Raw genomic sequence first — 25,425 nt, forward strand, 5'->3', positions numbered from 1 at the left:
CACACAAAACACACACACACTGATACTTACCTACCTTGAGCCCGCACATTTTCAGGACTAAAGACAGCGCACCACTTCGCCGAAAATCGCCCCTCTTCGCACTTTTCAGCCTCCAATGCGCATCACATTAAATATGCGCATTTTGACTGAAAAGTGCGAATTGAAAAAAGGCGATTTGCGGCGATGTGGTGCGCGAAGAAAACATGCGCATTTAGCGCAAAGCATAGAATGTCACCCCATGTGTCTTTGTGCTATTGGTATGTCCGTAACAAAAACGATCACCTTTTAAATACAAAAGAAAGTGTAACTGCTAACAAAATCAAGCTTCATAATAATAGTGACGTACTTTCCATAATATATTTACTGTGGTGCAAGGAGATAGGAGAAGTGCAGCTCATTTTGTTATTGAAATGTACCCTATTGTCTGCCTAATAATGCATAAAAAGGAGTGCGCCCATAAGTTCTCTTGCTAATACCCATATAAATACCAAGTGTATACTGATGTTACTGATATATCTAATGAGACAAAGTGACCCTGCTCAGGCCTCGCCTCAGTGAACGCTTTCTACGTTATTGGCTCGCAGCTGAAACCATATATACACGATGCACACTGCACGTCTTCCATGTGCACTCCTAGACACACCTCCAGTTTGCCGACTATCTCCTATGATCATGGTAAACATTTTCAAATGTGAATTTCAAATATATTTCTTTTTTTTATTCCCTTCACAGTGAATCGGTTTCATCTCTGTCTTCCAGTGGACAAACTACTCCAACAGACCTAAATAACTCCTGGTCAGGAATACAAAGCTACACCACTGGACTGTCCACCGAGAGGAGCTCAGTCTATTCTTGGAGAGATGATGTATGTTCCTTCTCATTGCGATCTTAACTTCATGTATGGCATTTAAGTCAATCAAAAGGCTCACATTACTTTGTAGGAAGGTGATGGTATTAGCATGAGTATGTCTTATTTCCGGAGATGTTCATTGTCCACAGAGTTGCGGAGTCAGATGTGTTGCATATACACAAAGCGTTACCACCAGCCATGGCTAGTTGTTCTTGCTATTCACAAGGTACATACTGTACTGTAGTCATGGTCCTTAGCCAGGGTGGTATGGCAGTTATCTGGTTACCACCCCCGTCATCTATCCATTTGTAGCAAGATAGAATTTGTGGTAGCGATGGTAACAAATTAAGTACTTTGACATAAACATCTCTAAAGCTGGCCATACAATTGTCTGATTAAGGCCACTTTTCACCCGATTCCAACAGATCGGGTTGAGAAATTGGGTGAAAAGTGGCCAAATCAAATGTGTTTGATATTGATTCGATGTACGGTGCAGTGCACATCGGATCAGATCCGGAGATTGAACCTGCTGCACATAAGAGAAATCTGAATCTCGGGCGTCAGTGGATTTTACAACTGTTCTGTAGCAGCTGTAATGTATTGCATCCCATTTCCCTTCAGCTCCCCCGACACCTCCTTGGCAGTGCTTCCGTGCTATTTATACATACAATAAATAACGTGATAAATCGCATGTAAAAATGGCCCATCAAGTACCATATTGGAGGGAAGCACTCTTGGGGAGCTGCCAGGGGAGGTCAAAGGAAATGGGATGCTACTTGACCTTCAGACAAGTAGCAGTAGTGTAGTAGTGTTTACAGTTGTAAAAATGTAACGAGTCACCACTTGTGGTTCACAAGACAGGAAAGGCAGCCCGGAGGCTTGGAGATGTAGATTTAACTCTTACACTCTTTTAGCCTGGTGAGTATATTGCAGCTCACTATGCAGTATTTTGACCAGATTAAAGGTCTGACGCTAGTGCGAGTTTACACATGTCTAGGATGATTATCCGTCAGCCTTCATGTGGAAGGCCCCCAGTCCCAACCTTATTAGTGGGACTTATTTTATGCTGGGTGCAAGAGATCTGTCAGAAACAGGATTCCGTCTCCGTCCACACCCAAGCCTATACACTCATGACCCTTGCACAAGATGGATCTGTTATATGTGTCTGCATGGTAACCACTTGCGGCCTCCCAGAAACTCCTATTTCACACAAAGAGGCATCTGTGAAATGATGGATCAATCCACCTGCACTGTCAATCTCTATCTTTGTAAGCAGTCTCTGATTTCTTCTCTGTGGTGCGGTTTGCAGATATCCGCAAGATCTGTCCACATTTGTGTCTGACTAATAATGAGGCCACAAATTGTTTAGTACAAAAAGTGTGTTACTTAGTGGTTGCAATTCTATTTCATAGCAGATAATAATAATAATAATTTGCTCATATTCTTACATTAAAAAAATTCAAACACTTTGGTGTAAAAGAGGAATCAAATTTATTGCACATTTATGGCAGACATTGGAGGAAGATTCAATTAACATGCCCCTGTCTGCAGCTGCACAAGTACGGTTACAATGGCAGCTGAATTCGCCCACTCGTGGCGCACTGGACTCTCTGATATTTGTTTACAGCCCTATCGGGCTGCAAATAAAAATCAACAAATGCAGTGCAACCGTAAGTAACGCATATACTGTAGCCACATCAACTCGTGGGCACAATATGATTAGGACAAATTGAATTGACCCCATTGTCTCACATAATCAAAGTAAACAAATTGTAAACCATATAAAACAAACTGAATTACCTTACAGTGGTAGAAATGTATGTCATTCACTGGGTAACTGTGTACAGTATATGCAGTGAAAAAGGAAATTGAGGAGAAAACAAAAACGAGAAACCTGTAAAGTAAATATGTAAAAGTTGTTGCTGGAATCCAGTTGTCATTATGTCCCTCCCTTGCCAGGAGTTTGATAAAGCCAACACGCAGAGAGTTCATCAGCTCTTCTGGGACGTTGATGAGATGCTGTTTGAAGACAGTGTGACTTCTCAGAATAAGAACCTGCAGGCAGAATGTAAGGACTGGACCAAGAGATCTCTTCACCTTAGGTAATATATCCTCTATTGGATAATTTGAAGTTGTATTAGTTTAACATACTATAGATTGCTTCATTTATTCCACTTTCAGACAGACATATCTGAAAATCCCAGCTTTTAATTTATTTTTACTGCCGGGTAATTTTGCCAGTCCTATCCGGCTTTATCAAAGACCTTTGATATGGCAAAACGCATCAGTAACTCAGGGGCAGATTTATGAAGCTCAGTGAAGTGATAAAGAGCCTGGTTTTTATCACCGGCCAATCAGCTTCTACCTTTCATTTTTTAAACCAAATCTGTAACTTCACAGTTAGGAGCTGATTGGCTGGTGATAAAAACCAGACACTTTATCACTTCACTGGGCTTAATAAATCTGCCCCTCAGTCACTTGCACCTTCAGTCTTGGATTTATCCATACAGACTTCCTGGGGCATTATAAGAACGGATAGTTTATATTTGAAATTGCCATGGACCTTATGAGTGCAAAGTATTTATCATGTATTTTTAAGATGTGTCTGAATTTTTCTTTGATATTGGCAAAATGATCTGTTTATGTGTTTATTAAATTTTTATTAACTGTACAATCAGCCGAATAGTTTTATAAGCTTTTTTTTTTAAGTGCTGCTACCATCTTGTTTTTTTGTGTTTGAAAATTTACATCTACTTTCTCTCTGTACACTCTTTCTGAGGCTTAGTAAATAGACCCATTAGTATTAACAGATTGGCAGCCACTTAACACATGATAAAACTCTTCTGTATGTTTCTTTAAATAGGAAAAAAATCACTATTTCCTTTTCTCCCTTCTCCTTAAATGGGAAAGTTACTCAGCAAAGCCTGGGTCAGACCTGACTGGAAATTTCCCTCCCAAGAATGTCACGACACGGGTGTGCCCTTTCACACAGAAAAAGGACCTGTGTATTTAATGAAATTCCCGGGTGGAACTACTTCACCCGGGTATTTCATTTTCTGTGTGAAAGGGTTATTAATTATAAATTACATTTGCTCATATCCAGTACCAGATTTTTATTCCATCCAACCAACTAGTTGGATGGTTGGAGGACAGTTGGTCTGATGTGTGGCCAGCATAAGAGTGGTGTTGCTGTCTCTAATTCAAAGGCAGGCTTTTCTAGGTTGAAGGGCATACAAGTAAAAATGTATACAATGGGTGAGATTTAATAGGATGAGAGATTCAGAAAGTGAGAGATTTGGTAAGAAATCTCCAGTTTTTTTAAGGTGGCAATCATTTACACTGCAAAACCTGATTGATTTTGCATTGTAAATGATTACCGCTTTAAAAAAACTGGAGATTTCTTACCAAATCTCTCACTTTCTGAATCGCTCATCCTATTAAATCTCACCCCGTGTGTTCCTTCAAATTGTTACCTTATATGCAGGAGGTGGGCAGGGGCGTTTGCATGCGAATTCTCTGTGTTTCTTGGGTGTACCCACGAATATGCCGGGTGTGCACCCAGGAAAACGTTGGTTGTCACCAGATGCACACCTTGTTCTGACTGACTTAGATTAGCAAGCTCTACAGATATCAGTGACCACTGAATGATTTCAGGCCCACACACAAGCCTACGAATGGATGTTTATGCAAAACATCCATTCACATTGCTGCGGGGACATTCAGCGTTTAGCGGGGGGGCGGGCATTCGCATGCCTGGTGGGTGGCATTACATGGCTTGCAAAGCAGTGAGCTACCGCTGCTTTTGCAAGCCAACCAGAATCAGAACCACGCATTTAAGGTAGTGTAATTAATCTACTTTCAAAAGTTTAACAATTAATAACTTGTGCAAAAACCCATGCAAAATTTTCCCAGAAATATCTCCCGTCACAGTCACTATTCTTTAAAATGTGTGTGTCAGATTTTCGCCTGGTCACTTCAAATTACTCAAATATTCAAAGTGCCAAAGCTCCTCCACACTCTCCCATACTCTATGGGCCACGTCCATGTCCATTTCACTGGCAATGTCGTCTTTTAAAAGCAACTGAAAATATCCAGATTTGTATCCCTGTGTACATCATGAAATCTGAAATGTTTCCAGGTGTGTCCAGTAAATCAGATATGTATCTGGCCATCAGACTTTTAAAGAGTTTTTCTTTTTTTTGTCGATTTAGGTGTAATATGGGACCTGTCCTAGGGCTCATATCCAAATAGGACAAATACATTGCTTGCATCCCAGCAGAGCTGCCACCATACTCCCTTTGCCAAGCAAAGCAGGTACAGTAAGTGTGGGTACACATCATGGCAATATCTGCACAGTTTGCCATATTGTAATGGCAAATCGTGCTTATCATCTGACGTGTACGCTCGATTAAGCACTCCCGCGGGTAGCATGCGACATCTTCCAGTTTTCCGTGCTGCGTGGTCAACTGGATGATGTCGCATGTTGCTTCGTGCATATTGATGAAGGACGGAACATTGAGCGTTCCGTCGTTCATTAAATCTGCCTGGTGTGTGCCGACAATCTGGCATGGAAACCTCCCCCACCATTGGCTGTTTGCCGGTTGTTCTGGTGTGTAGCTGACCTAAAAGGCATGCTGGTCTTTTGTACAAGCAAAAAAGGGTATACAGCGCTTGGGTTATTCTGAATGATGATCAAACACAAATAGGTTGAAAAATTATAAAGACATTTATTATAATACAATTTAAAGAGAATTCTCTGTATATGAAAAATAGAAAAAATTGCGCAATGAATTAAAAATGGGGGGGGGGGAATGGTAAAAACAGTCAATGCATGCAAAAATGCTCCCAGGAAGAAGAAAAGAAGGCAGTTTTTTAGGGCCCAATTGGTTTGAGTATAATTACCGCCAGTGGTGTTCACACTTCAGGGTCTCAATGTATTTATATATTCGTTTTTATTTGTATATTTGTTTTTTAAGGATGTGGTCACATGACCCAAGTAAACACTCCCCTAATTGACCCTGGAGGTATATATATAGCCTCCTTACACTACCAGTCACTACTGCTCCTGATGAAGACGTGTTTAGCACGTCGAAACGCGTTGAGCCCTACCTTCTGATTGGCCCTGAGCCCTACCACTTGATTGGCCCTACCTTACAGCCTACACAGAAGCCCGACCAATTGTTTGGTATCTACCTGAAGCCTATACGAATTCCTTGCTCCAGTCTCCATGTGGTGAATCCTATTCCGGACCAGCCTCCATCCCCCTGGGTTCTACAGGTCCATACCTCTGTTGCAGTGTCTCTTGGCGGTGGCATTTACATCACTCCACCAACCATTACTGCTCCATTTCCATCTAAGGCCACCTGGACCCACATGCTGGGAAATTGACCGGAACTATTCTTTGGTCATTGAGACCCTGAAGTGTGAACACCACTGGCGGTAATTATACTCAAACCAATTGGGCCCTAAAAAACTGCCTTCTTTTCTTCTTCCTGGGAGCATTTTTGCATGCATTGACTGTTTTTACCATTCCCCCCCCCCCCCATTTTTAATTCATTGCGCAATTTTTTCTATTTTTCATATACAGAGAATTCTCTTTAAATTGTATTATAATAAATGTCTTTATAATTTTTCAACCTATTTGTGTTTGATCATCATTCAGAATAACCCAAGCGCTGTATACCCTTTTTTGCTTGTACCATTAATTAACTGGGAGCTTTACACACTCCCACATACAGCAGCTATAACTGACACCGTGGTTCATATCCTTTTCTTCCTTTTTTTTATGCTGGTCTTTTGTGTTACTTTGTACACATGTAAGTTGTGTTGTATAATGAGCCCTATGCATATTCCTTATGTGTATTAATAAATCTAAAGGTTTCTAAATGTGTCTTTTAGAATATTGGGAAAACAACTTATTTTTCCAAAGGATGAAGGCTTCCAGCACTTTCAGAGCAAGACTTCAAATTACTCATCCACAGGTTCATCTACAAGTGCCCAAAGTATTGCTAAGAGCATCAATTCCTTCAGACAGTAAGGAGATTTGTTTTTAAATATGTAATTGGATGTGGCTACAAGATTTGCACATTAATGACCCCTTTCAGATCGCAAACATGAGTCCCAGGCCCGACCCAATATACAGAGAGCGATCTGTGTTTAATGGTGCTCCAGCCAATCAGCTCCTAATCATAATGTGTCACATGTTTGAAAAATTATGGGATGTGTCACATGTTTGAAAAATGATGGGATGTGATTAGCCGGAGCACCATTTATCATATACCTCCTATATTTCGCTCAGTATGATTCCAATATTTTCTGTAGGCACTCCTCGCTTCTAGAACACTGCTCATTCTAGGCCACAGCAACTCCATTCTATATTTCTCCTCTGAACAACTTTCGTACTGTAAATATGGCTCCTCTATCCAGTCCCATACCGGTCCTCACTGTCCGTTCTCACCCCCTTTCAATTTCCACACAACTCACACGCACCCACAACCCACACAACCTAATCCCCATCTCACCTGTCCCTTACCATCCTTTCTCCTGTGCTATCTGTATGCTAGATCAATCTCCCACTTTTTTAACCTTCTTGCCATCGCTGAAACCTGTCTCTCCTTCTCTGATACTACCTTCCCTGCTGCCCTCTCCTACGAAGGCCTCTCCTTCAGCCACTCGGTCAGACATGATGGCCACCAGGGTGGAGGAGTGGGCATCCTTCTTTCCCTCAACTGCACCTTCAGTGTCATCCCACCAGAGTCCTTGCTTACATTCTCCACCTTTGAGGTACACACTATCTGCCTCTTCTACCCCAATCACCTCCTTGTGACTGTGATCTACCTCCCCAGGCCACTGCTCCCCTTTCCTTGATAATTTTGCTGCGTGGCTTCCACACTTTCTTGCCTCCAACCTCCCCTGTATCATCCTCAGTGACTTTAACATTCCTATTGACATCAATAATGCTGCCTCCTCTAATCTTCTTGCCCTTTCCGCCTCCTTTGGACTTTCTCAATGGACCTCCACCCCCACTCATAATCTCGGACACTCCCTTGACCTCGTCTTCACCCACCATTATAATCTCTCTGATTTCTCTAATTCTTCCTTCTCACTCTCGGACCATAATCTGCTTTCTTTCACCCTCTCATCCTTCCCTCCCCTCTCATTGCCCAGACCCGCAGTCACCAGATGCAATCTTGGGTCTCTTGACCCTGCTATCCTGTCCTCCCTGGAGACTTTCCTCTCTCCTCTTTCCACCATGACCTGCCCCAACCAGGCAACCACAGCGAACCAACCAGAATAGGGGCCTATCTTACTTATTCTGGTACACCATGCGGTATATTTAATTAATGTCAGAGGGCATGCCCTATTCAATGCTGGGACTGGGTGAGCAGTGGGAGGAGCCGCCCTCTTCACCAGGTGAGCTGCTGCGGCTTACAAAGCCCGGCAGGAAGGACAGGTGAGCAAAGTGGAACCTGGCTGGAGGACGGTGGATGTAAGGACAATGCATGGTGAGCTACTGCTGCTCACCCGGCGCCATACTCCCTGCCTCAATCCGACTCTTTTTAAAGTCAGATTGAGATTGCAGGGAACTGGGCCTAAACCCGCTGGATTTGGCTGCGCTTCTGACAAAAGCAGGTGAATTGGCAGCTATTCCTCCAATCCACCTAGCTTCAAACTGTGAATGAAGGTTTATGCTAAACATCCAGAATAATGGCCATAATGCATTGTGAGACAGACATTTGCATTATAGGAGAAAAGGGGTGGGGGGTGTTCTTTGCTATTAAACAAAATTTTAATTCACAAAACTAATAAGAAGCCATCCAATAAAATATTGCAAACTACACAAAAAAAAAACTAAGAAAAAAAAAAGTACTGTATATAATCTGCCTAAAACGACTGCACTGCTAGGAGTCTCTGTTCCGCCACGTGTGGCAAAGTTATTACGTAGTTGAAATCCAATATGCTTGCTTGTTTGCTAGACAGAATGTTGCAGAGGAACATTGGTAAATTTATACCAGGTATCAATATTTTATGCATTCATATCTATTTGAATAATTTAGGATTTAGCGATGCATCCAGCCTCAATACGCCATGCAGCGCTCTGGTCTGGCGTGAGCGAGTCACCAGGTTCTGCGCAACTTTACTAGTATTGGGTGTCTTATTTTTTTTTAAGAAATAAAGAACTAACCAATCAGCTCCTGAATGTCAGTTTGCAGCCAGAAATTGTTAGCATTCTAATTTAAATGATTAATCACGACCCACCCTACACCACCGCCACCCACTGTGGTGTTGCAATTATGGAATGTGCTTGTGCTTGGGAGCCATCCCATGCAACTAAGTATCATACCATGGAATCTGCTATTTTGCATTCACACACACTGCTCACCTGTGCTATGCAGAGCAGCAGTGACTGCGGCCTACGTGTGGGACAGTGTGACAGTCCCAAAGAGACAGGGGAACAGTTGGGAGGTATGATGAAGTGCATGACCCGCTACCTCTTTCCATGACGTAGATTTCATATTTTGAAAGCTGAACTTGATAATGTCCTGTTTGTACTTTATTGCAGGCTCTGTGTCTCTGGATCACGGCTAGTTCCTGCAGCATCACCATTGCTAAGAACTGACGAGTCCACATCCAGCGCAAGCTCTCTGGGTTCTGAGTTTTCGGTGTACTCATTCCTGGAGGAAGAGATCTACGATGCAGATGGCTGTATTGAGGAGTACCTCGCCTATGACAGCAGAGAGCAGTAAATAATCATTCTTCTGTTTTAGCGTTGTACTGAAAAATGTGCTCACTTATACATATTATACTGTCTTTAGTAAATTACATCGTAAAATGAAATCTTCTGTTACTATTAGTGATGAGGAGGGATTGGATCCGGGTAAAGCTCAGTCTCCCCAAAAGAAGTCCTGGCGTGGTATACCCCCTGTGTCTCCTAACGACTGCATCATAGACGCAGTGGCTGCGGAAGCCTTTGATGACACCTGGAGAAGTGTTGCAGAGTCAATGCAAGAACTAATCATTAAATCGTGGGAAGACGCTGCAGGTACAGTGTATAATGCTGCACCTCTGACACCAAGTCTAATAAGTTATTTGTCTATATAGCTGTAAATGAGTGTTGTACTGTACAAGGGAGATGGGAAACAGGAGGGTGTGGATCATTGGATAGACAGCAACTAGGTCGACAAGCATTAGGTCAACACCACTAGGGTGACATGACTGTAGGTCGACATGACTGAAGGTTGACATGCAGGAAGGTCGACATGACTGAAGGTCGACAGGGTCATTAGGTCGACAAGCATCATGTTGACATGGGTAAGTTCGACAGTCAAAAGGTTGACATGGGGTTTTTCATATTTTTAGTCCCTATGTCAACACAGTCGACATATACACTGAAACGTAGCACCGCGTCCCCTCGCATGGCTCGATGGGCTCGCCATGCTTCGGGCACGGTGCCTCGCTACGCACGGCACACTATTTAATTCTCCTGCCACACCCTAGTGGATGGTAGGGCATGAAACACCCCCTGTTGGCACATGTCGGTTCCCCAAAAAACGTATAAAATCCCATGTCTATCTTTTGACTGTCGACCTTCCCCGTGTCAATCTAATGCTTGTGTCAACCTAATGACCCTGTCAACCTAAACCTTCAGTCATGTCGACCTTCCTGCATGTCGACCTAGTGGTGTCGACCTAATGCTTGTAGACCTAGTGACCGTATCCCAAGCAGGAGTAGTAGATACCAGGAAGGCCGGTTTATCAGGAACGTTTACAGATGCTTTGTAATTCTGCCCGATGATGGGGCCTTCTTGCGTTTCATGGTGATGCACTGTATAGTATCCTAGCATAGAGCAACAAACCATATTAATACTCATACTGTAGCTTACATCACAAACAGAGCAAACACCAACATCCCCTACACTGCATACACGGAATTTCTAAGCGCTCATGGTGGAATACTAGTTAAATATTCAGTGTTCAAAGTAGAATAGTGACAGTATATATCAGAATAATAGTATGTTGATAACTCACTTAAAGCCTCAGTCACACTGAGGGGCATATTCAATTAGATTCAAGATTTTTCTGGCCAAAATAATTCCAGACCTCGTGCCTAATTTTGAATGACAGCTGCAGTAGCGCACGCAGGGGGGGTTTCCGAGTACCCAGAAACCCCTCCAGGAGTCTAAGGGCCCTAGGCTGAAAGCTGAGGGTCCCCTCTTTCCATGAGTACAAGAATTTTTAAAATCGGACCTTGGAAACCGGAGATATCTGACTTCAAAGAAGTGGTCCCCATCCAAGCCTTTTAATTGCTCTTCCCAATCAGATATTTCAGGTTCTGTCTGACTTAGAGTTTATCTGAGGGTATATTCCAAAAGCTGGGACTCTCCCCCTTTGAAGTACATTAGAAGCCTGTCTCTACTGTTCCCAGAACCAGAGATATCAGCCTTCCAGCAGCTGGTTACTGCTCCAGCTCCACACACCTGGTATGTAGTTTTATATACAGGTTGAGTATCCCCTATCCGAAATGCTCGGGACCACGAGCATTCCGGATAGGGGAATTTTGCGGTTTTTGGAATATTTTTTTTTAAAGCATACTTACCTGTCCCCTGATGGTGTCCGGTGGTCCCTCGGCGTCCACGCAGTCCCTGGGCGTCCACAGCAGGCCTCTGGCATCTTCTCCGGGTCTCCAGCGGTCCCAGGAATGCATTGCGCGAGTGTGCGCGCGCACCGGTGACGTCACCGGCGCGCGCGCACACTGGTGACGTCACCGGCGCGCGCGCACACTCGCGCAATGCATTCCTGGGACCGCTGGAGACCCTGGAGAAGATGCCGGAGGCCTGCTGTGGACGCCCGGGGACTTGGTAAGTATGAAAAGAGGGTTAGGGGGGGTTAAAAAAAAAAATACAAAAAATTCGAATGATTCCAAAAACCACGGTTTTTGGAATATTTCGGATAAGGGATGTCCGGATACAGGATACTCAACCTGTACTCGTTGGCAGATTGCTCTGCCTAATGAAGTCTGATCCCCTAGTCCCCAATACCATTTGGTAGGTGGGATTCTCTAGTTTTTAATTACATTAAAATCTAAGAAATCTATTTCCGGGAACTGGAGATATCTGCAGTCAAGCAAGCTGTCCTCCCACCAGAAAATTATGATTAATAAGCCCACTCCACTATACACCCTTCCTCTGCGTATTAAACATCTTCTACCACCCTGGAAGTTATGTATCAGGGCCCCTTCATTCAGCCCAATGCCCCCTTCGCCCACCCCATCTTCCATCATATGTGCAGTAAAGGGGTAATTAGTGGAAATTACTGATCCAGGCCCTACATGCTGAGCGGTTGATATAATACCCCCTACCACCCGTGGGACATCAAAGCATATACTGGGTCACCTAAGTGTCCATCTCCGTGCTTTGCTCCGCCCCTCTGGAAACCCCCTTCTGAAAATCCCGCGTTTGCCCCTGAGCTGGTATATGCAGCACAGGCCTAGGCGCAGTGTAGTGCAGAATGTGCGGGGAGGGGTGCAGGATGAGGGGTAATACTGTACATGTGCCTGATCCTTTAAATTTACTACCTGTGATGCTGAGGAGAATACATGAGAAGAGGAAGAAAAGGGCAGCGCTGCAGAAGGTGAGGAATTACGGACTAATTAAGCTAATTGGAAACTTCCAATTGCCTAATTATTAATAGGGGTTCCCCAAAGGATTCCAAAAATTGGACATGCTTGGTGGACTTAGACTTGTTCGTTAACAAAAAAAATAAAACAATTGAGCACAGTGTGAAAATAAAAATAACTTGCACTCAGTTGCATGCTACAAATCTCGCTCCTGCAAGAAAATGCCTTAACCCTTTGAGTGCCAAGGGAATTTGTCAAAATAGGTGTGAAAATTATAAAGCAAACCTTTTTATTAAAAGTTTATTAAAATATCTGTTAAAAAGACTAGCGTCGCTCCTAGCGTTTGGGTGCAATAGGTAACTAAACTTTAATGAATTGATTTGGCTGTATTTGGATTCATTTATAACAGGCATGTCCAACGTTGGCCCGCCAGATGTTGTGAAACTACACATCCCAGCATGGTTTGCCACAGTTTTGCTATTAGAGCATGCTAAAACTATTGCAAAGCATGCTGGGATGTGTAGTTTCAAAACATTTGGAGGGCCAACGTTGGACATGCCTGATTTATACTGAAAGAACAGTCGCTGGGAGCGGTGCTGGCATTTTAAGCAGATATTTTGAGGATCACTCACAGCAACATTGGCACTCAAAGCGTTAAAGAGATTTTATTAAGAAATCAATATCAATTCAATATGCCTTGAGGCCCCCATCCACTAGTGCAATGTAGCCCCTTTTATGCAATTCCGCCGCATTGCTGGGACTGATCGCACAAAAAAGTGACACATCGCATGTCACTTACCTGCGATTGCAATGTGAGGCGTGTTTCCGTGCACCTCGCATCGCAGTCACAGATCCTACGGACTGCCATGAATATTTGCTGCAGCTCATAACCCCTTATAGCAGGGTATCGTATACGATCCTGTACCCCAGGATCCGCTGGTTGAGTTGGCAGGGTATCATATATGATTCTGTACCTCAGGAGCCACCGGGTGAGTTGGCAGGGTATCGTATGCGATCCTGTACCTCACGAGCCGCCGGGTGAGTTGGCAGGGTATCGTATGCGATCCTGTACCCCAGGAGCCGCCGGGTGAGTTGGCAGGGTATTGCATGCAAGGTACTGTTTATGATACCTCGCCCTAGTGGGTGGGGGCCTTTAGAGGTACTGCGCGTCTCCAGGTTATAAAAAGCTTTCTAGAGTAGTGTTTTGTAAATGCAAACCAAAGCAACTAAAAGTCATTCTAGAAAATAGTCTGATTTTACTAACTGTTGTTTTCTAGATGTTATTGAATTAATCATTATTTTTAACTATGAAAATTGTGTTGGTAAACTATAAAGAAGTTTGTAAATTTACCAAAAGTATGAAATATAATTTTTGTTCACGCGCCAACACAAAATTGCCTTCTTGCTCCCTCTACTGTTCAAAGAGTAATACAGCCTTGCCCACGTTGTCTGTAGTTACAAACCACAACCACACAGCTAAAACATTCTTAGATTTCACCCTCATTCCTGCAGAGAAGTGAAATTTTCTCAGAAACAGACATATATCTACGTAATGGGCCTAATTCAATGCCCATCCGCCCCCCACTGTATCCGTGCCTGGGTTTACTCACTTATTATTAATCTCTCTGTAAGGCAGCTTAGACGCCCCTCACAAACAGTTTTTTTTTATTAGCAGACATCCCTCTCTCTTCATACTTTATGTATATCACAATACCTTTTTTGAAATCTGGGTTGTGTTTTATTTTCCATTATCTATTGAACAAATACAACAAACAAAAAGGCAAACAGTAAGCACAATAAGGTGTATGGGAGATACTATTGAGCACATACAGAAGGAGTACATGTTATATAATATTTACCTTAGCTGTGGCTTACAAGAAATACAAGTGTGCGGATGGCACCACCTAATGCATCTTCTACCACTTATCACATCAACTTCTCTTGTCTCCCTCTGAGCATAATGAGTGAAATGTAATAGGATGAGAGATTCAGAAAGTGATAGATTTGTTAAGAAATCGACAGTTTTTTTAAAGCGGCAATCATTTACAGTACATTGCAAAATCAAACTGGTTTTTCAGTGTAAATGATTGCCGCTTTTTTAAAAAAAAACTGTAGATTTCTTACCAAATCTCTCACTTTCTAATTCTCTCACCCTATCCCCACTGTATCAGCTCTGCACACCCCCCCCCCACCACTCAGTCCCTCTGTTGTTATGTCTACATATGTATGACTATTACCTGCTTTGTATGATGTGCTAATGCACTGAATTATATAATTATATGTGCTGTGAGGATTTACATACATCCTTTCCCTGCCCACAGCTGTTCTCACGTGACCTGCATTAACATAGTAGTTGCATATTGTCTGATTGTGTCAAGAACTAGATCACGTAAGGTTAACAAAAAGAAACACCTGTGACAGACAGCATGACCATTACACTAGTCCTGTAAGTGCATCTAATAAGGTGTTTACAAAATATGTGTACCATGGGTAGACTTACCGTACTATACCTTTAAACTGGGACACTAATGAATTATACCGGTTCTGCAGCTGGCTGGCTTCAAGCCTGCATTTTACCTGGTTTTAATCCGCCACAGAACCTGTGCAATCCATGAGCATCTCGGTTTACAGGGATAGTATGTTAAGCCTAACCATGGGACCAAAACAGAAAAAGGTGCCAAAAATCCTAGAAGTATCTCCAAACTATGGACAGAGCAATCTACATCTAAAGGGTACATTTACTAAAGATTCTAAAAATAAAGAGGTGATGATGTGTTTACAAAAATATAAGTCCTGTGTACTCTACTGGTTTCCATGTTACCTCCGTTACCTTGTGTGCATTGTGCTGCATACACCTTGTGCACCTAGCAAATAAAAGACACACAGTATACTGGCATTCTAACAGTACACCATCTACTTTTTCAGAGGAAATTAAAAAAGCGGGAATAAGTCATATATCTGCAAACAAGTATCTTCAGCTACCAGTTCCACGGATTATGTCAGGGACAACAGGAGTGCCTCCATCACGCGGCTCCGAGGCTAGGAGCATGTCATTTGGCTCCTATGTATTTACTTCTCAGGTACAGACAATGAAAACATATGCTTTTAGCTGTATGTAATGGAACTATAGACTACTTACCTAAGGAAGATTGCGGCTGTGTACACTTTGGGGTAGGTTTTGAATTGAATGCAAATCTGAATGCTGACGGTTTGAGTGATTTTCACCAGACTGTGCAGACATTGCAGCCGAGCTGTATATGACTCTACCACAAGTTGTAAACATCTCCAATGCTTTGTACTGGACTGCCTTTACTGCATGGCGACAGGGCAGTGAACAGAATACATTTGTCTTGGAGGTTCTGTTCTAAGCGGAGAGCATGGAAACACGTCTGATTTCAGTTGAATCTCCTGCACCACGACTGGGGCAGATTATACTGCTGGTGATAGTAATGATGCAGCTCTTGCACGTGGGGTATGGGGATGATGTAGTTGCATAGAGGAGTTGGACCGGTGGATAGTTGTATGTGGCTGGAATTGTATGAATCTGTGTCCTACATGAATTCTCAGAGAGGCCTAGTGTGGACACCTCCCTATAGACAGCGCTCCTGTGTAACGGATGATACTATATATATTTGACAATAGTACAATTGGTTAAAGTACGTCAGTTGTCTTGTTGCAGGTAAATCGTAATTTCAGCAGTGACTTAAACGGAGTAATGACAATACAAGCGAAACCTCTACAACATCGACACGCTGGACTGGTGGAGAAGACACGGTATGTGTTGCGCAAGTTTTACCACGTTCAGCTGAACAGTTAAAGCACAGGTTCTCAAACTCTGTCCTCAGGACCCCACACAGTGCATGTTTTGAAGGTGTCCTCACAGAATCACACGTGAAATAATTAGCTCCACTTGAGAACCCCTAGTTGCAGCATTAATATAAATACCGATATGTTAGCAGCAATGTACTGTATGTTGCCCTTACCTGTTTGACATAGAATCAGAGCTACAGTAAGAGGTGTTTTTGTCAAGGCAAATGAAGCAAATGTTGTTGCGAACATCTGTCCAGGGGTATAATTGGAAGAGAAGTTGGGGTGGGGATACAAGTGCATACACACTGAGTGATTTCTCTTCCAGAACCCCTCATGGCGTGTGCGTTACTCGATACATGCGCAGAAGGACTCACCAGTTATAAACCTGGAAGTTATCCTTTGTGATCTTCTTCTAGCATACAGCTTTAGTAACTATGAATGATATATGTATGATCTATGTATGATGCAAACTTTATGGAGAAGTACAAATCGTTACCTGTGGGGGAGCTTTTAAGTCAACGCAAGTGTCTTGCGTCATATGCACCATAAATGCTTTGTGATTCAGGATACATCTGTACCTCCTGTCATTTATCTAAAAAGTTTCAACTCTTAAAAGTAACTATATGTAATCATGCCATCTACAGACTGAAATAGGTGTTTCTTTTAGTGAACAAGAAGATAAATCTTTGTGCATTATGCCAAGAGTAATAAATTCTGCAAGAAATCGACTAGGACGGTTAATCGACAACAGTATTATTTCATCCTCTCGGATTCTGCACACCCCTTCTAGGAAGACACCCAGCCAAAGAAGACTGCCTGCTCTCACTTTAGATCCTATGCGATCTAAAACCCCCAATGTTTACAGTGATGAAGTCCTCAGGGGTACAAAACTGTGAGTATATTACAGAAACATTCAATGTGTTGAGCATAATCAGTACTGTATTTCACAACTTGCTAATACTGTGATGTGATATGGGGTGTGTTCCTGAGCCTTGCTGCATAATTGCAGGACCAATCAGGATCTCTCTCTGCTGCCTCATTTGTATATAATGCCACTGGCATCACAGGAACTTTCAAAAATACATTGATCGTAGCCAGTAGTCAATAACTGAAGAAGAATTGTTTATAGCATAATGTGATATAAAATAAAGTATTTTCAAATATAAAAATGTGTTTTTATTTTTGTTTACTTTTCTCAATCCAGATACACTGGAATAGACAGATTGTCATCTCCATCCATCCAAACCAATAGGAATAAATTACCGCCAATTACCTCTGAAGCAACTGACCAACATCTGTCAGTTCCTGGCTCTCGGCATTCAGCTGTAAGATCATTTGAAACTGCATGGTGTAATAATGATCATAGTAATAAAGGAAACCGCTGACCCAAAGAAAATCAAATGAGCTTTTACAAAAACAGTACCAAAACACTTTGGGTGGTATTCAATTGTTATTTTGCGCCTGATCTCCTATCTAAAATGACCGTAGATCATAGGGCGATATCCATTTGATCTATTTTTGGAGGAATTTCGCGCTCATTATGGTCAGGTTTAGTTAGGCATTCTCGCATTTTTTCTCGCCACTCCTGGTGATAGTAAGCTGAAATGCTGGTGAAAAACAATTGAATACCGCCCTATTAGTCTCGTTGTTTTTTTGTTTTGTTTTTTACAAGTGCAAAGCTAATTTTTTTTTAAATAATTAAAATGTGCTTTGTGTTCAAGTGTACCAATTACGTTTTTTCCTGTCCAGCAGAACAGAGGAAAGCATTCTCACAGCCGGGTATCTAGTGCAGTGCCTGACACCACAGGACGGCGGCCCCTGCGTGAACGGACAATAGTTGTGGAACAACTTTCAAGGCCCAACACAACTCACACTTTCAGGGTATGTTTCATTTCACTTAGATGTAGTGCAGAATAATGTATATGTCATAATGTTTTCTTTTAAAATATGACTAGCGTAGACCTACTTTGCAATCGGATAATTGTTATTTTTTTAAATCCAGTCAGAGACCTCGCACAGAAGATCTTTTACCCCTATGGATTTTGCTAACAATACATGGACGGGACAAGCATTCCTGACAAGTAAGAAAACATCTTATCTAACAATTAAATAAACTGGTTATTTTTTTTAAGTTCTCTGCCTTGACTTTAAATCAACACTGATGACAGCCTCTATGATACCATATAATATAGCTGCATATGGTTCAGGGGCCAAAGTTGTTACAATGAGTGCCATCATTTTAGTTTTGCAAAACTAATGTCAGTAAACAGCTTATTAGTAATATAATTGTGATTCCTGCATAATCAGAAAGTGCTGTTAGAAAGGAGAAACAATCCTCAATCACGCAGATATTTAATATTAGTAAAAACCGCATTCGCATTGTATCTGTATAGTAGGTTACATCATATACAGTATGAGGCATAGTCTAATAGCAGTGAGGGGAAGCAGATGTTTAGTTACCTTATTTAATGAATCTCCCTCGTACATTCTCTTTAAATCATTGCTATTTATCAGCATGGACTTTAAACAGTTGGCCTTGCTTTCTATACAAAACTGATAAGGATCATGTGTTATTGATAAGTCCTATGAACTGAGAAGCTTTCTAAAGAGTAAGTGTGCACTTAGTACAAATATCATTTACATGGTGCATTCAATGGGACAACTTTATAAGCAGAAGTCACCAGATAACATACATTACTTTAAAACAGAACTAAATAAAATAAATGTATATTACAGTGGTTGCCAAATTACTTGAGTCACGGTGAACTAGAGTGTCTAAGCCACGCATGTCCAAACTATGGCCCTCCAGCTTTTGCGAAACTGCAAGTTCCATCATGCCTTGCCACAGTTTTGCTATTAGGGAATGCTAAAACTATGGCAAGGCATGCTGGGGTGTGTAGTTTCACAACAGCTGGAGGGTCATAGTTTGGAGATGCCTGGTCTAAGCGATCTGACTAGAATTCACCCTGTGTTCATTTCCCTTTATGGTCAGCTATGTGGAGAGGGACAGGATTCACTTCTGTTTGCCTACACATTTTCTGATTGGCAGCCACAAGCACTCATTTTGCCTATCACATTGACTATAAATAATTTGAGTTGGTCTTGGCCTACCAACCCAAGGCACACCTGCAAGTATCCTGAGGCACCCCAGGGTGTCATGGCACTCAGATTGGGAACCACTGATATATGATGCAATAAAGATAAATAAAGTGTTTGCATTTATACTGAAAAACAAAACCACAAACAGTGTAATGGAACATTCACTGTACTTCCTCTCCAGCACAAATCACATAGCAAGCAACCCTATGTTGTCGCTATGCTATGTACACTGAGATGTAGCAACACAATCTGCTGTACAAAAGCATTCATGTAAATGCCCCTATTGGCTTGTTTTTTATTATCCTGACAAGGTAACTACTGTCCAGTTTCTGGCTTTATCCAATTTGTATATATAGGGGTTTATTTACAAAAAAAATGGCAGTTCTATTTCCGATGGGATGTTGCTATGGGAAACCAATCAGATTCTGTTATCTTCTAGAAGGTGCTATATAAGTACGAATAGATTCTGATTGGTTACCCATAGCAACATCCCATCTTCAATAGAACTCCCATCTTAATAAATAAACCCCATATAATTGTAATTCTATATTGAGCACTACAAGTCAAACCTTAATTAAGGCATTTTGGAGTGATGTATGAAAAGAAAAAGCTATGATTTTAAAATGTATAAAAAAATAAACCTGAACTTATATATATATATTTTTTTGTCAAGGTTCTCAGTATCAACCAAAATCCTTACAGAGGAATCCAAGTTCAAGAAGAAGATTTCAATTGCCATCTTAATGAGGAGTAAGACAGAGAGATGGACAATGACATGTTTGTTAATACTGTATGTTTGTATCTCTGAACAGCAGCAAGACTGAGTTATGAACGCAGCATTTGCAGTGAGTCCCCCGACTTCAGGAGAATCTCTTTTATTATGCAAATATCTGCAGCGAATGTTAACCGTGCATCGCTAGAACATCATAATAAGATTTTTATACATGTAATATATTATTTGCTAGTGAATCAAGCACTTTTGAGCTCTAAAAGATTATGGGAGATTTCTAAAAGCTTTCAAAGAAGACAAGTGAAGCTTTTGTACATAGCAACCAATTATAATCCAGCTACTGTATGTTTTATCCAGTACACAGAGCGGGATTAAGTGGGGAACATAGTGGAAGGGTCCCTCGGGTCCCCTCTCTCGTGGCCCTTCCCCCTGATCCACACTGTGCCTTTTTAGAAGTGACCTACCCCAATGATTCAGTTCCTGCATAAATGATGCATATCCTGATTCACAACTTCTGTTTCATATGCCAGGAGGATGGCACGCCCAAAGGACTGTCTCTATTACAGTGCCCTTGCCACTTGTATGTGGGAGCCGGCTTATGTATGCTACAGTGTAAGACACCCTACTTGTCTTATTCTTGGCAGAGTACCAGAAACAGATGTATAACATCGCTCTGCCCTGTGTTCCAATTTAATAATGGCAGCGAATCAGATGATTATCATGAAGCTACAGTATTTCATTTATATAACAATATCTATACTCGGCCTGTATTGTTGGTTCAGTTCATCTACAGTATCACTACTACTCTAGTGTAAAGCATTACAGAACACACGCTTCAAATAGAAACGTAAGCTGATCACTTAATCATGCCCAAAGTGTGACTTTAGGGATGATTCTGAGTCATATGTCGGTGTCAGATGTAGCATGCTTCATAGTTGTACTGTGCATGTGTCCTAATTGTGTTTGCACAGTCACAGTTGTGATTTCACACACATGTAGGAAGAAGTAAATTGGTAATGTATTGGGCGTTCCTGGACGGTGACAAGTGGCTATTCACACACACACACACACGCACAAAGATTGTCCATCTCATGTGTGTGTGTTATGGTACTGTTGCAGGGGTGTAGCACAAGCGTTTGCTACACATTGAAGGCCTAACTCGGATGGAAAGCCGGCACCTGCTATTGGGCTGCTGCAAATCCTGACAGCGAGACGGATGGTGCTACAGATGCCCCGAACGGTATATCAGTGTGAATGGTCACTGATGGTGGGTGTCTCTGTCCTTGCACATTTAGACGTATGGCTGTACATGTGATGGAAGAGCTTTGCAAAAAATCACAGATGTGTGACCGGAAAAAGACAGGACACAGACCCAGCTGCTTCCAATATGGAATCAGACAAATTATTTTTCTATATGATATATTGTATACTTTATTTGTAGTAATATATATAATACACACACACACTATTTAAGCCCATCAGATTGAAACAGCATGTAGCTTAGGTTGTTGTCCATCATGACGCACAAAGTGAATTGACAGTGAATCTTAAGCTGTGGAAGGAACCATTCTTTCATTTAGTTTCTTCCCTTTTCATGTCTTGTCTGAATGTCAACCTTTCTTACCTCTTGGTCCGATTTTAACAGCTTGAACATGGAAACAGAAGTTGTGTGTTGCCATAGGGATGAGTGGGTCCCTGGGGCCGATTAAATATGCCTGCTGTTTTCTTCCATGTGTGGCCTGTTCAGACCAAAATAAATGAAAAGAATGCACTTGTATAGGACACACAGTCCTCATACGCTAAATTCTTATTAAATGATCAAAATATACAAACTAATACTAAAAAAAATCAAACCTGTGCAGTAGAACCTTTTATTTTTCAGAATTATTCTTTTCTATAGTGGCCGCTGTCTGTTCCCTGAGATGTAAGGGCTTGGGCCTCATCAGTCCTAGGGCACGATGTACTAAGCCTTAAAAAGTGATAAAATGGAGAGTGATAAACCACCAACCAATCAGCACCTGACATTTTTTCAAACACAGCCTGTGACATGGCAGTTAACAGCTGATTGGCTGGTGGTTTATCACTCTCCTTTTTATCACTTTTTAAGCTTAGTACATCTGGTCCCTAGTGTTTCAGGTCTCATTGGACAGTGCCACATTCAAAGAAATAGCTGCGGTTGCATGGAGATTAGAGTTCAGCATCATTGGAAAGATTGTCATGGTTTTATTGTATTTGAATGAACCCAAATCGGTAATTCAATGCCATACATGTTGCATAGGGGATGGCTTTATACGTTTACAGTATATGTACATGCTGCTTTACTAGCATGTTTAAACTTACAGTATAATGCTGTCCCTATTATATGTGGTTAGCATCATACAAAGGTGTCAGCAAGACTTCACTGGAATTGAGTTGTCTCCATAGATTTGCCACTTGGGAGTCACTGCCTGTCTTAATATATGGGATAAAACTCAGATATTTACAGGATACAAGTTCTGAAATGGCTCCTAAAGAATGATTTTTCATTTAAAACTGGCGGCTGCTTACTGAAGTCTCCCTGGTTACCCATATCTGCTTTGAATATACCCCTTTGTCTGGTGGAATCAGGATGTGTGTGAGGGCTTTCAGCAAAGAGCACCTTCCTGGTGTGCTGGATGATATACATTTCTCTCACCACTTTCCTACCACTTTTACGGTACGCGCTGGCACATCAGGGTGCCTGAGAACTGCTAATGAAAACGGCAGTTTTTTAATAGAGCAGTACAAAAAGGACATAGCAAGCAATCATGTTTAGTTTTCATCTGACCACGTACTATAAGACCAAAACAAGCTGATATCTGATAGGTGCTGAGTTATAGCACGTCTTTGCTTGCATCACATTGCATATAGAGCCCTTACAACATGGGTCCTCAAACTGCGGCCCTCCAGATGTTGTGAAACTACAAATCCCAGAATGCCTTGCCACAGTTTTAACACTCCCTTATAGCAAAACAAGTGTGGCAAGACATGCTGGGATTTGTAGTTTCACAACATCTGGAGGGCCGCAGTTTGAGGACCCATGCCTTACAATAACCAAGCTCTTGCAGGCCATATAATAGAACAAGTCTCAGAAGCAGAAAGCTGGGCCCCAGATGCAGCTCTCTGAATAGGCATAACAAAAGCTGTAAGACAAACTGGGGCAGATGCATTATAGCGGCGCCTAGGGTGTCGCTATATTACTTCCTGCTTCACCTTATTAATGAAGCAAAGCAGGAAGGGGCATCGACCAGATGTATTTACATCTTGTCTGCCGAACTCCTCCCTCCAGCAATGTCCCACTCCTGGAGACAGCGCACCAGTTTACACTGACCGCTGTCTTCTTCCCCCCCGGCCGGCTGGACTGGGCATGCGCGGGATCTCTTTACTCATGCAAAATTTCCAGCGCAGCCCAGAGCAGCAGCAGGGACAGTGCTGTCCTTGCTGTGCAGATAGGGCTTCACCACCTTGCTGCAGGCGAAGCAGATAGCGTCAGCGGGCGGAACGGTCAGCGCTGCTCGCCATTCATACATTTGCCCTGCATTCCGGCCTGCTATCATTTGGATAGCAGCGCCGATATGGACAGGGGCGCATAGTGCCCCCGTCATTTAGCGCACACGGGCTCCTTCATACATGGGGGAGAAGCATCAGTGCACATAACGTGCACCGATACCCCTTCTCCCCCATAACAACACTTCATACATCTGCCCCAATGTGTGAAAAGTTGATTGTTTTACAAAACAAAAACTTAAGATGAGTGTAGACTCTTGTCACGACTAAATCCTGTGCTTTCAGGCACATTAAATACTAATGGACACCCGAATGGAGAAACAATTGAATTGCTTCATCAAGCACCCATTCGTATAGATGCCCAGCAGGCCGAGTCTGGCACAGTGGAATAGCCCACTAAAGCCGTGTACACACGGTAGTCAGTCCCGGCGACTTAGGGATGTATCAGTATGTAGTTAAGCCGCCAGAGTGATGACTATCTACATCCTGCCAGCCCCGGCCGAATGCACAGTGTAGCAAGAATATTCTATTCTATTTGGCCAGGTGATAGTGACTCTTTGGGGCCACGCATCGATATCATTCGCTGTGTACACATTGGGCGATTTCAGGCAAACCTACTAGATGATTTTGACGCTGTACCCATGAATCGGCCCATGTGTACACCCCTTAAGTTTACAAATGTGCCCATAACAACCACCTGGACACTAAAGCTGATGTACAAGATGTTGATCTGTTAACTGCACAGTCTGAAGATTGAAAGGAAATGAGACAATTTGCCATGAGCTGTCAGTTACGGGTGGGGAATCCACAGTGTGACACCAGCAATATCTTTATACAAACACAGTATTCATGTTGTTCTGCCTCGGACAGCAATTTCGTTCATCTGTAAACCTAACTTTCAATGATGATCTAACAAGCCTAAATTTTTACTACCTATATATAGTGCATGTCTATTCAATAAATATGCTTATATTTACTTGCCAAAATTATATTTTTTATAACCATGTACATTATATACCTTTTTTTATATTGTCCTCATTTTTTGTCAATTATGTTTTCTTTGAGATTTTGTGAAAAATACGGTTTCAATATATGCACTGGAATAAACGGATTGTTGTGGTATTTTTTATTAAATGAATGTATTTATTGGCAAGATGAATGTTCTCTGGCGGATTTTCCCAAAGTGAGAAGAAGAATGAAATCTGCAATGCTTGAGACTTGATAGGTGACAAACAGTAACAATGCTGTAAATAAATGTGAGATATTACGGTTATGTTGCTATTTGTATAGTAGCTAGTAGTCTTTCCAAGGGCACGTTAGCCTCCATCTTAGTACATAATGAATGAGGAGCACACAGGTCAGGAACATACACATACAAGGGGGATTATGCAATAGGAGTGAGTTTAGCCTTATGTCAATTTCTCAGTAATTAGTTACAAGGCAGATTTTGCCTTATACAGTAACTAATTTCTGCTTTTAATATATCACACTTGCCAAGTTGGTTCCTTATAATCGGAATATATTACATAATATCCAAGATGTATACAGCTGAGTTCCCCAAATTAAGCTGTTTTCTTACTAATCATTAATGGTAGCATGTGGTGGCTCCACTGGGAAGCCTATTGCCCTCCTGCACACCAAAATCAAAGGTATTTTTTAAGAGAGGAACCCCAAATTTTCTTATATAAACTAGAGGGGGTGCTGTTCCCGGCAGTCAGGCATGTAGCATATTGGACAAAGAGAAGAAAGAGAAGAAAGGGGACTGCTCTTAGGGGAACGCACTAAATTAGTGCGT

General features: G+C 42.0%; 1 protein-coding gene across 4 annotated transcripts in view; it reads left to right on the forward strand.

The window, feature by feature from the left end:
- Positions 1–22,998, forward strand: part of FAM149A (family with sequence similarity 149 member A) — a 105,557-nt gene extending 82,559 nt beyond the window's left edge. For 2 of the 4 annotated variants that reach the window (XM_083169226.1, XM_083169257.1), the window contains exons 3-14: positions 733–865; positions 2,810–2,952; positions 6,749–6,883; positions 9,414–9,593; positions 9,706–9,893; positions 15,392–15,546; positions 16,146–16,240; positions 16,944–17,168; positions 17,481–17,601; positions 18,026–18,157; positions 18,279–18,357; positions 20,049–22,998. In XM_083169226.1, the coding sequence (XP_083025352.1) occupies positions 733–865; positions 2,810–2,952; positions 6,749–6,883; positions 9,414–9,593; positions 9,706–9,893; positions 15,392–15,546; positions 16,146–16,240; positions 16,944–17,168; positions 17,481–17,601; positions 18,026–18,157; positions 18,279–18,357; positions 20,049–20,119 (1,657 nt within the window). In that variant the 3' untranslated portion in view covers positions 20,120–22,998. The remainder of the gene's footprint in view (positions 1–732; positions 866–2,809; positions 2,953–6,748; positions 6,884–9,413; positions 9,594–9,705; positions 9,894–15,391; positions 15,547–16,145; positions 16,241–16,943; positions 17,169–17,480; positions 17,602–18,025; positions 18,158–18,278; positions 18,358–20,048) is intronic. The other 2 variants (XM_083169246.1, XM_083169236.1) reach the window with 2 other exon arrangements.
- The last annotated feature ends 2,427 nt before the right edge of the window (positions 22,999–25,425 follow it).

This window comes from Crinia signifera, chromosome 1 (genome assembly GCF_055691185.1).
Source record: "Crinia signifera chromosome 1, ASM5569118v1, whole genome shotgun sequence".
Taxonomy (NCBI): domain Eukaryota; kingdom Metazoa; phylum Chordata; class Amphibia; order Anura; family Myobatrachidae; genus Crinia; species Crinia signifera.